A 15,820-nucleotide genomic window follows, 5' to 3' on the forward strand; every position below is an offset into this window, starting at 1 on the left:
AACAAATTTAAGTTTTTCCATGTTCTATTTGACTATAAGTTCTTTGCTTTATACTAGTTAAATATTGATTTTTAAAAATGACCCAAATAATGTAATAAATATAAAAGACAGACATGAACTAAAGAAACACTTGTACTTTAGAAAATCTTTGAGATTTGATTTACCTTTCACATGCTTTTTCCTATATTTTCCTGCCATTTCATTAAATTATGAAGCCCATCTAACTTCTAATTCCTCAGTTCTTCCTCTACTATCCATCCTACACATTGTTTCCAGATTGATATTTCTAAAAATATCTATCCTTGTGTCATTGTCCTACTTAAAACTTTATAGTGTTTCAGATTAAAGGCAAGTTCCTCATTCTTGCTCTCAAAGTTCTCCTTAAACTGTATCCACCAAATCTATCTAGCCTTTTCCCATTCCCAAGAACAAGATTTCTGTTTCAGTCAAAATTTGTCTTCTTTCTAATCTAATCTGATTTTTTCCTTTCCATCTTTATTCATTATCTCTGGAATGTTTCCTGCTCCTTTACTTTTTCACTATTTATCCAGATTCTACCAGGTCACTTCCAAGCCTGGCATCTTTAGCCAACATTTGATCTCTTCTTTCTCTTAGTTCCTATCACATTGAATTCAAACAATAAATCTATCACAAAGCATTTTTAAATATCTACTCCAAAGAGCAAATGATAGAGCAGTTCCTGTCTCAGTAGTTTGTAGCCAGTTCGACAGATTAAACAAAAATGTAGGTAATGATGAACAGCTAAGCGGCACAGTAGGTAGTGTGCTAGGCCTGAAGTCAGGAAGACTCATCTTCCCAAGTTCAAATCTAGCTGTATGATCCTGGACAATTCACTTAACTTTGCCTTAGTTTCCCCATCTATAAAATGAACTGGAGAAGGAAATGGCAAACCACTCTAGTATCTCTGCCAAGAAAACTTCAAATAGGGTCACAGAGAGTCAGCACAGCAATAACAACAAAAATGCTGTATGACATTATATGATCATTAAATTAGATAAATGCAAAAAGAAATTCTAAAAGAGCACCGTATGACTTAATGGGGTGAGGGATTGGGAAGGCAGTTAGGGAAGAAAAGTCCAGGAATTTTTCTGAATAGGACTAGATGAAGATCAGAGTGGGAATTCATTTGACAAAGGGAAGATTTCTAGGAATAAGAAACAATATAGAGTATAAAGAGAAAGAGAATAATATGTCACAAAACTAGTAAGAAGTTGGGGGAGGGGTTTCAAGACATAGGAAAAGGAAGAGAAAGCTATTCCAGGCATAGGGTGCAATTTCCCCAAGGGAACAGAGATAGCAGCCAGAGAAATTGTGTTGAAAACCATTTGTCTGGAGTATAAAGTGTAAGAGAATAAATAACATTATACAAAACTAACGTGGTACAAATGGAATAGAGTGATAGTAAGAGGTAGGGGACCAGATCTAGGTATATAGATGAAAATTTTGGTGGTGGGGTGAAAGCTATATTAGATGACAGAAAGATAATCTGTCAAAAGTCTATTACATTTCTCAAGTAGGATGGTCATCAGTAGCAGAGCAGAGCTTGAATTGGCAGTAAAAGTATAGGAGACCAGAAGTTGGGAAGGTGAAATTGAAAGGATATATAGTAAACTTGATTTAAGAAAGAAGGTGAGAAGTGGAGGAGGAGGTATAAGAGGTGAGGGAGTAGGAAAAGTAAAAAATAATACCAACATTTCCCACAGAAGAGAACTATAAAGCCTAAAATAGCATTTGGGAGGTAAAAAATAAAATACCGTTTAGAACATGTTACATTTGAGGTACTGGTAAGTTTACATTGGGAATACTACAAGCACCTACCCCACAGGGTTTTTGTGTGGATAAAATAAGATAATATTTGTAAAAATGAGGCTTCAGTGAGTCTTGCACATTGTAGGCATTTAATATTTCTTCCCTTCCCTTCCTCCCACTTCCAGATGTCTACATTTCTGAATAACAAGAATTCCAGTCATCTGTCTGACTTTCAAGATCTTCCACCCAGTTTCAGCAGCCTCACTACTTATAATTCCTCAACACACTTCCTACCATTATTTTAATTACTTATTTAGGCCCTACCATTATTTTAATTACTTATTTATTCTTCCCTCTAGTTTTTTATGCTTTGTGTTAATTTGCACTGTGATAACTTTGAAATTTTTTAGTGGTATGTATTGTATATCCCCAGTAAATTGTAAACTTAATAGTAAAAGATCTGTGTTTTTATTTCCTTCTTAGAATACATAGCAACAGTAGTAGAGTAGAAGCATAATGAGAACTCTATCATATCTGAATAGTATAGACTCAAAACTTTAGGAATAGTTTTATATGATAATAGTTTGCCTCTCTATGTTCTTAAAAATTATTTTAGAAGAATTATTCCAATTGTTACATGTACCTGAAAGACAGGTGGAAGTTAGATTAATATTAAATAACAGTAATCTTCTTAGCAGTTGTCTTATCGATTAATGTATTGGCAAGGAAATAAGATTAGGGAGTTAAAGCCTTATTCATGGGCAAAAGAATGAGGTTAAAATTCTGTAAAAATTGGAATTTCAAAGGAGAAATTGTTTCACCAAGTCATTCTTTGGATACTTACTTTGTTATGGAATTGATACCACATATAAGCAATATGGACTAACAATGGACTATTTAATAGAATCATAGGTTCTTAGCTCTGTCAGGAACCTTAGTCTAATTAGTCTAATGCCTCTGTATTACATATAAAGAGACTGAGATGGAATGAAGTCTCATGAGACATTTTACTTAGCCTTCTGAAAGAATTATGAGAGTTTTTTAAAAAATCTTAATTGTTGTTTTTAGTTAGGAAATGTAATTTTTAGTTAGTTTTATTTCATATTGCCTGTGAAGTATATAGATTCTTGGAGCCATAATAAATTTTAAAGTCATATAATTCAACCCATATCTGAATAAATAATCTCCTCTACAAATCATCATTTCAATTCCATATGAAGGGATAAAAGAGCTTACATCCCGTTGAGGTATCCCATTTCACTTTGGGCTATCTGAAATGTCTAGAAAATTTGTCCTTATAATGAACTAAATTATGTCTCCTTATAACTTCAACCTATTAATCCTAGTTTTGCACTCTAGAATCAAGAGAAATAATTTTGCTTCTTATTTTGATTATTCTTCATGCCTATAAAGAAATATTCAATAACTGTCCAGAAATGATCATCAGTTGTCCAGTTTTTCTCCAGAACATCTTTTAGAAGTGACATTCAACTAAATCTTGTTTCAAATAATGTATAAAATTTATTTCATAAAAAAAGCTTATTACTGATATTTCAAATTTATATTAGCAGTCATTTGTGTGACCATATGACTTTGGTCATTATTACTTTATTTTTCTATTACTGAAAAGGCTAGGGCATTAGTAATAGAGATTAGAAGGACTAAATGGGTTTATTTCTGAATTCACCTTGAAGATTTCTCTATCTAGTGACTACCAAACTCTAAAATAGACCTTCTATAATTAGGACCTAAATTGGCTCAAGTCAAGGGATGGAAAAAATAAGGGTCATTTTCCTAAAAGTGATCGAGACAAAGAAGGGAAACGAACCCCAAGTGACATAGTAAAGAAAAAAACAGGTCTTCCTCATTTTCAACTTCTATACAGGAGAAATAATCTCTAAGAAATATGTAGGAAAGCACAGTAAACGACTTTTCAGTATTTTATATTCTTTAAGCATTTAGTTGTAATTATGTAGGTCAAAATACATTTTTCACGATGTAGGAAAACAAAGTGTCATTCCAGAAAGTGTCAGGAGGATATAAGCAAACATCATCAATGTAGAAAAATACATATTTACAATTAACAGATTTATAGTATCCATTTTAATGACTCCTCCAGCTTGGGATTCACTTCCTACTACTCTACTTTCCACACATAGCTATCTTACCACAAGACCTATATTATTTCTCGACCATTTATTTTTAGAGGAAATAGGGGTTCTATCTGATTAGATTTCCAAAAAGTTTGTTATTGGAGCTTCAAAGGGCTAGCTAAAAATAAAGAAAGAAAGAATCAAAAGGTTATACACCCCCACCAATCGCTTTGATCATCTCACTGACCATTAATGCATGTATCTTTTTCCTTAGATATAAATTAGTATATGCAATTATGTTATATTCAGTTTTTCCATTGTAACACGACATATGAAATTTCTATCTCTCAACATAGTCTATATAGTTATATTTAATTAACATGTCATATTACTTTAGATTGTTTACCAGTTCCCTTTTGTTGACCATTTGGGTCATTTCCATTTTTTGTTTCTTTATTTGTAACATTGCTATGAAAAATTTCTATATAATGTTTTTCTTTTCCATTTTTTCTTTGGTATGTGGTCACAAAGTGAACTTACTGGCTGAGACTCATTATGCATTACCAGATAATTCTCCATGGAGATTAAATCAGTTTATAGTGTCACCAACAATGTATAAGCATACTTGTTCCACCCTTTACCCAAGTACATTAGGTTTCATAATTTTATTTTTGCAACTTTGCAAAAATATGAACAAGTATTAGGAAAGTTCGAATGAAACACAAAATTATCAGTGGAGAAAAACACACAATTTAAAATAAACCCCAAGATCTACCTAAGTAAGTCCTCTCATTGTAAGGTCCACTTCCTACCTCTCTGCTTCTCATATTCAACTTTTCTTTGTTATTGCTACCAGTGAGCCAATAAAAGCTTTTAGAGGAAATAGGAACTCCACCCAATTATATTTACAAAAGTTATTTTACTTAAGTCTCTTAAAAAGAGTTGCCTGGAAAATATTGAATACCTCTAAGCCTATCTTGAATCCCTTTACTGATCTTCCCAGGCTGACTTAGAAAGAATAGGAAACACCTTCTCTTGTTGCTATCATGCTTTAGCAGGCCCAAGGGATATTTAGTATCCCAGAAACCTTATGTGGTGGTTTCCTGTTAAATTTACTTAATGAGGTTATTAGTAGAAAATAAGCATGATTTCATAATTGATATTTTACAATAGATATAAAGACAAACATCTTTGAAAGACTTAAGAACTCTAATCAACCAGTGAGCAACTATTCCTGAGGACCTCTGTTTGAAATGTATTCCCTACCTTCTAATAAAGAGAGATGATAAACTCAGGCTACATTAATTTTTTTTAATGTGGCGAGTGTTGATTAGTTTTACTTAATCATACATATTTATCACTAGGCTTTTATTTTTATTTCTTTTTCCCCCTGAAAACAGTATTTGCCTTTCTTTGTTCCCTTAATGTTAAGTACAGTTTCTGACTACAGTAAGTACTTAATAATTTGTAAGATAAGTGAGGATCAAAAGGAGAAAAAATAAGATTTTTATTTATTGAAAAAATAAGTTAAAAAGTTCTGTAGTGAGTGGACTACACACATCTTTATCATTACAATTTTAAAATTTATTGAAATATTATCAATCTGGAGGACTTCACTATCCACAAGAATTCCCCCTTTTTATTTAAAAAAAATTATTTTGATGAAAAGGCATTTTTATTTTCTCTTCTTCCCAAATCCTCCCAATTAAACAATAAAAAAAAATACCTTGTAACAAATATACATGAGAAACAAATTCCTATAACAACCACGGAATGTTAATTATTTGTTGATTATGAAAAAGCATTTAAATCATTAAACCAAATGTGATTCATTAAAGACTCTCTCCCAAGAAGGAGCCTCCCATCCATGTATTTTATTATTCAAAATTCCTTGAAAGATATAAAGCAAAATAACTTTCTTCAGTGACTCACTGATCACAAATATTAAGTCAAGTATAAAAGAGAAAGATATATAATTGACAAAAAATTTTTATTACTCCAGTATAGGAAATTCATTGCATTGAAGAAGTATTCCATCAAAGAGGTGATAGGATTCAAAATGTAGAATGTGATATATATCTATAGATATATAACTTTTGGACATGACCATTATGGGAATTCTTTTAAATTTCTTATTCATATATATATTTTTGCTGAGGGAATTGGATTTAAGTAACTTGCTGAGGGTCACACAGCTGTAATGTGTTAAGTGTCTGAGAGCAGATTTGAACTCGGGTCCTCCTGATTTCAGGGCTGGTGCTCTATCCACTGTGCCATTTAACTGTCCCTCATATTTGGTTTTTTTTAAATTGTTCAATTGCGAGAATTTGGAAGAAAAAATAAAAAGACTTGTTTACGAAATATATATATATATGTATATATATTATATGTACATATATTTTTAAAGGGGGAATTTCTTGTAGATCATAAGATCTTCCTGATGGATCTTATTATGCTTGTTTTATCAAGCTTCTATATGTACGCCCACAGTTTGTGTATTGTTTTACCTCATTAGAATGTCTGCTTCTTGATAGCAGGGACAGTATTTGCCTTTTTTTGTTCCCTTAATGTTAAGCACAGTTTCTGACTATAGTAAGTATTTAATAAATGTTTTTTGATTGATTGCTGACTGACTACCATTGGGAGTTTCTATCATTTGTAATTTTTAAGCACATACTAAATTTATCAGTGGTTACAAAACTGCCCTGTTTAATGGTATCCCATTCTGCACTCGTTTGGCTCTCTATCTACTATGTAGTTTTAGATGTTTAATTGATGTCTTGTTTTCTTTTGTCACAATCACTACATATCCATGCCCTCCCAATTCTCCTTCTAATAAAAGTCCTCCCTTATAACAAAGGAGCATGATTAAGCAACACACACACAAGACCTTATTACATATTACATATTAATTACATGTAATTAATCAGACTTCTGAAGTCATGATTGGTCATTGCATTGATCATTTGACTTCTCTTGGCCTTGAGATTTCTGCTGATTTTAAATCAATTATCCCATGATCAGAGTCTTTAATTCAAAGGTGGTAGGGTTTTGTTGTTGTTGGTTTTTTTAACCATTATTTACATGTCAACATGACTTACTTTAATATCCTAGTTCAGTTCACTTCACTCTGGATTATTTCAAATAGTTCTTCCCAGATTATCTGAATCCATTCCTTTTATCAATACTTTCTTTTACACTTTATTTAACTATTTCGCAATTGATCATACCCACTTGATTTCCATGCTTTCCTGCATCATAAAGTATAGCTGTAGTTTTGCTGGGCATGTTGTTGGGAATGGTTCCAAATTGCCTTTTAAATAACTAAACCAGTTCATAGCACCTCCAACATTAGTGTATCGGTATCCCTTCCCCAATAATTTTCATATTCCTTTTTTTTTGTAATAACTTTGCTGATCTAATAAATGGGAGGTGAGGTGGGACCTGAGAATTACTCCAATCTGCATTTAACTAAGGATTAGTAATTTGGAGCATTTTTATGTAGTTGTTAATATTTTGAAGATTTCTTTTGAAAACTGTCTATTTTATATATCATTTTGTCAGTTATCTCTTGGGAAATGGTTCTTCTTAAATATTTGAATCATTTTTATATGTCTTGAATAGCAGGCTTGAATCAGAAAAACTTAACTACAAAGAGTTTTTTCCCCAGTTATTTCCCGCTGATCCCAACTGCATTTTTAATGGAAAAATTTTTTGTTTTACATAATTGAAATTGTCCTTTTATCATTTATGATCATAACTACTATATAATCCTTATTTGATCAAAATCTTTCCTATCTATATTTCTGAAAAATATTCTTTTCCTCTCTCCTCTAATTCATATTACATGACTTTTTAATATTCAGACTTAACCTAAATTCTTCCAAATTTCTTTCGAGCAATTTTTTTTTTCAAATATGGAATCACCCTAATAGATAGCATCCTTGGAGTTATTGAACGTATGCTGCTATGTTGAATTACTTCTGGATCATGTATACAATTTGTTCCACAGATTATTAATCTTTCTACTTTTTAATTAGTAATAAATAGTTGTGTGTGTGATTTTTTTTTTTATTACTACTTTATAGGATAGTTTGGGGTCTGATATTACAAGGATCTTTTTTTTACCTTTTTTCATTATTTCCCATAAGATTCCTGGCCATTGCTTCTCCAGATGAATTTCTTCTTAATTTTTCTATTCCCAAAAAGTCAATATTCAGAGGCAGCTAGGTGGCATAGTGGATAGAGCACCAACCCTGAAGTCAGGAGGACTTGAGTTCAAATGTGGCCTCAGACATTTAACACTTCCTAGCAATGTAAGCCTGGGCAAGTCACTTAGCCCCAATTGCCTCAGCAAAAAAAAAAAAAAAAAAAAAAAGCAATTATCAGTAGTTTAATTGGTATGGCACTCCATCTATAGATGAACTTAGATAGCATTGTTAATTTTCACTATGTTATTATGGCCCAGCTATGAGGAGTTAATAAATATCTATTTCCTCTCTCCTTATTTCTCTAATTACTATTTTGTAGTCATATTCATATAATTCCTGTGTGTTTCTTGGTAACTGGACTCCCAGATATTTTATAAATTAGTCATTTGGATATAATTTCTTTGTCTCCTTATTAGTTTTGTTTATGGCATATATAAAATAGTGGTGTTTTGAATTATTTAATATCTAACTGCTTTACCAAAGTTGTTTATTATTTGAATTTTAGTTGTCTCTAGAGTTCTTTGAGCAGAATTGTAATTATATTTGTACTTTGCCTGTACTTATTTCCTCAGGTTCTGCATCTTATTGCAGAAATGTGCAAAACTAGTTATGGATATACTTGCTTTTCTCTAGAAACTTCTTCAGTGTTTCTTTATTATAAATAATTCTAATTCTTAATTGTATATAGAAAAGTCCATTTATTCTATTTTAAAAACATAAACCATGTTATATTTTGTCAAGAGCTTTTTTAATCATTGAAATGGGATTTTTGTTGTATCATCAATATGATATATTTTATTAGTTTTTTCTAATGCTGAACAAACCCTGTCTTTCTGGTATAATTTTAATGTTGCTGAAAGAATGTTATTTAATATTTATTGGAAATAATTACTCTAAATTTTTATTTTGGGGTTGGGTTGTTTTTTTAACCCCAGTTTAGATATCAGATGTATAGTCATGTTATAGAAAAAACTGTTCAAATGCCTTTTTCAATTTTTTTCAAATGACATGAAATTCTAAAATTTCAAACCATTGTCATATGATTATTTTCCTTGAAAAAAGTACTTATTGATGAGATTTATAGTTAAAATGGTACCATGGAAAGGTAGTAGAGAAGTCCACTTCTCCTACAGAAATCTTAGCAACTAAAAGTACTTAAGAAATATAAATAATAAAGAAAACTGAGAGACATTAGAAGTTAGCTTCTCTATTCACTTTAAAACTGGAGAGAAAAGAGAAGGAGGGGGTGGGGATGGGGAGCAATTTTCAAATCTTAATCAAGTAAGGGAAGGAGGTACACCAGTAATATTAGAACAGGCTCTCATAATTATATCTGGATTTGCCAACCATTACACTGAGCAGCAAATGAGGAATCAGAAACCATCATGCACATCAGTAATGGAGACCTTTACTGTACCCTGTGAGTCAGATCCTCTACCCTGGCCTGTTAAAACAAGAACAGTGACAGAAGTAGACCCTATAGATCTCAGGGAGATATTAGACCTGAGTATATATTCTTTGGAAAATGAGATACCGTAGCAGAAGTCAGGGCTAATTAATATCATTAAGAGAGTTCTGCAGGAGGCCTTATCATCAGTGATCTTTGAGAGCCATACCAGAAACTGAACCAACTCATAATTGGAGAATGTGAGAAAATAAGACAGAATATAACTAAGATTAGAAACCACAATGAAATAACCCATAGTGGAGTAACCCACAGTTAACAGAAACAGAAGCCAGGAATTGAAGTAGATCCTAAAACCAGCTCCCCACAGCAGCAGTAACATCCAGACTACAAGTAAGAAAAGACAAAACAAGTCCTACCCAATCCATCAAATAGACAGAATGGAATTATACTAAAAACAAAGCTGCAAACAAATAACTGAGCCTGAAAATATGAATAAACAGAAGTAATCACCAAAAATATTTTTAATATTATGTATACTATTAAGAGATTCCCAAGAAGTAAACTCAAAAGACTATAACCCTATTAAACTTAGATGGAAAGCCTCAAAAAAGTAAATAGGTAGCCACAAGAATAAAAGAGTGACTGAAATAAAGGAAGAAAGAGATCAAAAAATGATTTTAAAATGAAATGAAAGTTCAGGAGCAAAAACTTAAATGAGAATAACTAGTACAAAAGAGAAAATGGAAAACCCTAGTCACACAGTGGATTCCCTGAAAAACAGAATGAAGCCACAATTAAATGCCATAGCAAGATTAGGGAAAAAATTAGATTGAAAAAAATAAATACAAAAATTAGAGTATCATCTGTCTAAAATATCTAAGCTAGAAAATATTTCAAAGAAAGATAATTTAATAACGTTTTGGTCATGTATACTTATTGTGTATCTAATTTATATTTTAATATATTTAACATCTACTGGTCATCCTGCCATCTAGGGGAGGGGGTGGGGGGGTAAGAGGCAAAAAATTGGAACAAGAGGTTTGGCAATTGTTAATGCTGTAAAGTTACCCATGCATATATCCTGTAAATAAAAGGCTATTAAATTTTTAAAAAAAAGAAAGATAATTTAAGAATTATTAGATTACCTCAATACTATGTATGACCAACCCTCCCCCCCCAAAAAAAATCTCAAAACTAAATTTCAAGAACTTATAAAAGAAAAATGTTCAATATACTAGAACCAGAAGGAAAAAAATTAAAAGAATTTGTTTTTCAGCTTCTAAAAGAAACCACAAATCGAAAATACTCACAAATGTCTCAATCAAAATCTAAAGCTTCCATGTTAATGATAATAATTAATAATAAAATAGCCAGGAAGTAAGCATTCAAGTATAAAAGGAACCAACAACAGTCAGTATTATATAAGTCTTGAGAGCAAATGACTTAAAGGAAAGAAAATTGTGGAATATATTATTCCAACATACAAGATAAAGGCATAAAATCAAGAATAATTTACCCTACATAACTGAATATAATCCTTTTGGGATTGGGGAGGGGGTAAAATGAGGGAGATAAAGATTCCTTTAATGAAACTAAGGAATTCAGGCATTTCTGATCAAAAGACCAGATCTGGAAAAAAAAAAATCTTTGAAATACAAACACTGGGATGGAGAGAAGTCTAAGGAAAATGAGTTTGAGCAATTTGAAGGCTAATAATTATCAGCTACTTAAATTTTAATAGGAACAGAAAAGACAAGTCAAAAAACATTTCTTAAGCACCTACTATGTGCTTAGCCCATGCTAAGGATTAATGTTACAAAAATCAAAACCATAAATCCCTACTCACAAGGATTCTTAATGTCCTCAAAGATTATAAGATAATAAATAAGGTAAATTAGACAATAATAAGATGAGATAAGACAAATGCAGGGTCAAGGTATGGTTTTATTTAGGGATCTCTTTTGCCTTTAAGAGAAGAAAAAAATGTGAGGAAGAAAGAATGCACTAAAGAGAGAAAAACAGTATCACATAAGTGGGGTACATGAAAAGAAGATCATACAAATATCACAGGAAGAATAGTCATCTAATGACCTCACTCTTAATCTGAACCATATACATGACAATTTACACAGGCTCAAAACTTCATGTAGAAATACAAATTAAACTCAACAAAACTAAGTATAAAGAGAATATAATATAAATACAAGAGGAAAAGCACATAGTAGAACAAGAAATAATTTCAGATAAAACAAAGTTTAACTTCTGGTGGTGGATCATAAAATAGGGATTCAAAAGATTTTTTAAAAATGTAATCAAAGTTTGGAGTTTGAGCTGAGAGAAGAAGGAGGAGGAGGAGGAAAAGTAGTTTCTTTTTCTCATTCTTTATAAATAATGAAATAGGAGGAAAAGAGGAAACATTAGAAAGAATGTTACAAAAAGGATTAGAAAGTAGAAAACAGTGGTTGTTAGGAACATTCTCAAAATGTAAAGATTCAATGTTAAGGAAAAAAGTTGTAACACCAGCAAAATTTATTATGCTTCATGTAAATTCAAAAAAGTGTAGTTAAAAGAGATAAGTAGAAAACTTCACTTAAAGATACCACAGATAATAAAATTATGCTTGACATATATTCACCTAATTGTATAGCATCTATGTATTTGAACGATAATAATGGAATTACAGGGAAAATAGATAGCAATAATAGTTATGAATTTTCATGTATCCCTTTTAAACATAAACAAATCTAATTTTAAAAAGTCAATAAAGGAGTTAATAGCTTAAAAAGAATTTTAAATATGAAAAATCTCTACTAATTACTGAATGGCAAAAAATATGCATATTGCTAATTTTGCCCATTGATAATTACCCATATACTAAGCTTCATGGGCATTTATTTCATTTTTCTATCTCTTGCTTCATTTATTCCATCTAGTTCTAGAGTGCTTATGGCCAAGATTTCTTCTGTTCTTTCTTTCAAACCTCCCTCCCTTCGTCTCTTTCCCTCTTTCTTTCTTTCCTTTCTTTCTTTTGACATGCATTATCACTCCTTACCATTAGTCTTGTAAAAGAAATTCCTGTTATTAAGCATGTCTAAAAATATATGACTCATTCTGCAGTGGGCAAAAGATGAGTGATGTTTTTCATCTTCAGTCATTTGCCCTCATGCTTTATCATTACACTGATCAAAATTCTAGAATCTTCTAAAATTATTTTTCTTCCTAATTTTGTTGTCACAGTATACAGTGTTTTACTAATTCTGTTGGGCATCATTTGCCCTCATGGTTTATCATTACACTGATCAAAATTCTAGAATCTTCTAAAATTATTTTTCTTCCTAATTTTGTTGTCACAGTATACAGTGTTTTACTAATTCTGTTGGGCATCAGTTCATAAGTATCTCCCCAGCTTTTTCTGAAACTGCAGATTTTTGTCCTTTCTAACAACACAATAATATTTCTTTTTTTCCCTATTTTTCTTTTTTTTTTATTAAATTTACAACACATATGCATGGATAATTTTCAGCAATGACCCTTGCAAAACTTTCTGTTCCAAAATTTTTCTCCTCTCCCTCCCCTAGATGGCAGGTAATCCAATACATGTTAAATATGTTAAAATATACAGTTATCTTGCTGCACAAGAAAAATCAGATCTAGAAAAGGGAAAAAAAAAACCTGAGAAGGAAAACGAAATGCAAACAAACATCAAAAGAAAGTGAAAATGCTATGTTGTGGTCCACACTGTTCCCACAGTCTTTTCTCTGGGTGTAGATGGCTTCTTCATCACTAAACAGTTGGAACTGATTTGAATCCTCTCAATGAAGAGAGCCACATCCATCAGAATTGATCATCATCATATATTGTTGTTGAAGTATATAATGATCTCTTGGTTCTGCTCATTTCACTCAGCATCAGTTCATGTAAGTCTCTCCAGGCCTCTCTCAAATCCTCCTGCTGATTGTTTCTTATAGAACAATAAAATTCCATAACATTCATATACAATAACTTATTCAACCATTCTCCAACTGATGGGCATCCACTCAGTTTCCAGTTTCTTGCCACTGTGAAAAGGACTGCCACAAACATTTTTGCACATGTAGATCTCTTTCTCTTTAAGATCTCTTTGGGATATAAGCCCAGTAGACACAGTAATATTTCATTACATTCACATGTTATTAATTTGTTTAGCCATTCTTCAATAGGTAGTGAGGAGAGAAAGCATTCCTGACATGGGGATTTGCCAGCACAAAGGTATGAAAGCAGGAGATGTGAGAGGATCAGCCAGTAGAGATGATATGAACTATGTGGTAGAAAGTAGAATGTAAAAAGGAAAAAAAAAAATCATAAAGGTAGCTACCAAAAAAGACTTTATATTTGATCTTGGTGCGAGAAAGACTTTGGAAAGAAAAAAATTACAGGATTTGCCAGGTGGTTGGATTTGTAGATTGAGTAAGTAAGCAGTCAAAAATGGCACTGAGGTTGCAGTGGCCTAAAAAATTTTGAAACGAGTGGAAGTGGACCAAGAGGAGACAATATTCTGTTATTGATGGGTTGCATCTGAATTACCTTTAGAACACTCAATTCAAAATGATCAGTAGACAGTTGATAATGTGGGACTGGAACTCAAGGGAGAAACTAGAGCTAAGTAAATAGATGAGGGAATTACTTTAATATAGAGATGATGATGATAAAACCCATGGGAGCTGATGAGATCATTAAGTGAGACTATAGAGGGGATGACTGAATAAACTGTGTATGTAAATTTAATGTAATATACTTCCTCTTTTCCCGTCTTTGAATTCCTAGCTTCCTTCAGCACTCTGCTTAGATGCCATCCCCTGCATGTGACCTTTCCTGAATCCCTCAACTACTATTAGCTTTCAACCCTCTCAAAAATTACATTTATTTTGTATTTACTTTCAGGTATATCTGTTGTTTCCTCTAGTATATTGTAAACACCTTGAGGGCAAGGCATTTCTCTTTTGTCTTTGTATCTTCTCTGCCTAGATATGACTGGCATTTAGCAACCATTTCATAAAGGTTTTTATTTGATTGGGAATATTATTGTACCATAAGTAAAGACCAAAATAGAGAATCTGGAGAAATTTGCTTCCTTACATAAAGTAGTAAGAACAAAGTAAGGAGGAGCAAGAAAACAATGTGTTATTATGTCGGTAAGTCAGTAAATATTTATTAAGACATCTGCTACCTGTCAGACACTGCCCCAAGGATACAGAAAGCATATGCTTTCAAGAACCTCTCAGTCTATTGGACGAGACAACGTGCAAACAAACCTTAGCTGGGATAAATTGGAAATAACCAACTGAAGGGAGGCGCTCATTCCCAGATCAGGAAAGGATTCCTAGGATTTTAGCGGGCCTCCAAGGCAGCCAAGAGGTGATGAAGAGGGAGAGCCTGGAGATGGGAGGACAGCAGGAAGGCCAGTGTCACTGGGTTTCAGAGGACATGGTGGAGTCCAGTGTTGAAATCTTTAAACATCAACCAGAGCATTGTATAGGAGCCACTGGGATTTGTTGAGTAAAGGAGTGATAACAGTCAAAAAGATCAGTTTGGAGGCTGCTTAGAGGCTGGGCCAGAGTGGGGAGAGACTTGTAGCTAGGAGTTAGAAGAGCAGCTATTGCAATAGTGAAAGAGTGATAGCATTGGCAGAGGGCAAAGGTGGCACTAATGAGAAATGGGGAGATATAGCTGACCAACCTTGGCAGTAGATTTAATGTGGGGGAGAGGGGAGAGACAGAGAGAGACACACACACACAGAGAAAGAAGTATCAAGAATGACACCTGAATTGTGTGCCTGAATATCTAGGAAGATGGTAATGCCCAAAATAGTAATGGAGAAATTTAGAAGAGGGGTATTTTAGGGAGAAAGATTTCAGTTTTAAATATTGAGTTTAAGATTTTTATATGATTTCCAGTTCAATATGTCAGATAGGCAGTTGAATCAAACAGAGAAATTAGGGCAGAATAAGTAGATTTGAGAATCATCAGTGTAAAGATTGATCATTGAATCCATGGAAACTCATGAGATCACCGAGTAAAATGGTGCAGAAGAAAAAGAGAGACCAAAATAGAACCACATAAAGACACGTTAGCAAGTGTCACTTGGCTAAATATTTGACCAAGAAGACCTAGGAGAAAGGAGGTAGGATGAAAATCAAGAAGAGGAGTGTCCTCTAAGAAAAATCTAGAGTGAAGAGAGGATCAAGGAGATGGAGAGAGAATGGAGAAAAAGACTGCTAGAATAGTTATTTTGGTTAAATTATGAGATTAAAAACCAGATTGTAAAAAATTAAAGTAGTTAGAGGAAAGGTAGTGGAACC

The 15,820-nt window shown here is 32.5% G+C and overlaps 1 protein-coding gene across 3 annotated transcripts in view; it reads left to right on the forward strand.

Annotated features, from left to right (window-relative positions):
* RALGAPA2 (Ral GTPase activating protein catalytic subunit alpha 2) overlaps positions 1–15,820 on the forward strand; it is a 409,655-nt gene that overhangs the window by 375,067 nt on the left and 18,768 nt on the right. Inside the window, exon 35 of one of the 3 annotated variants that reach the window (XM_031951042.1) lies at positions 1,956–6,037. The exons of the other annotated variants lie outside the window; for them this stretch is intronic. Coding sequence (XP_031806902.1) covers positions 1,956–1,975 — 20 coding nt within the window. The 3' untranslated portion in view covers positions 1,976–6,037. Of the gene's footprint in view, positions 1–1,955; positions 6,038–15,820 lie in introns of those variants that run through there. 3 annotated transcript variants of the gene reach the window in all.

Source organism: Sarcophilus harrisii, chromosome 2 (genome assembly GCF_902635505.1).
Source record: "Sarcophilus harrisii chromosome 2, mSarHar1.11, whole genome shotgun sequence".
Classification (NCBI taxonomy): domain Eukaryota; kingdom Metazoa; phylum Chordata; class Mammalia; order Dasyuromorphia; family Dasyuridae; genus Sarcophilus; species Sarcophilus harrisii.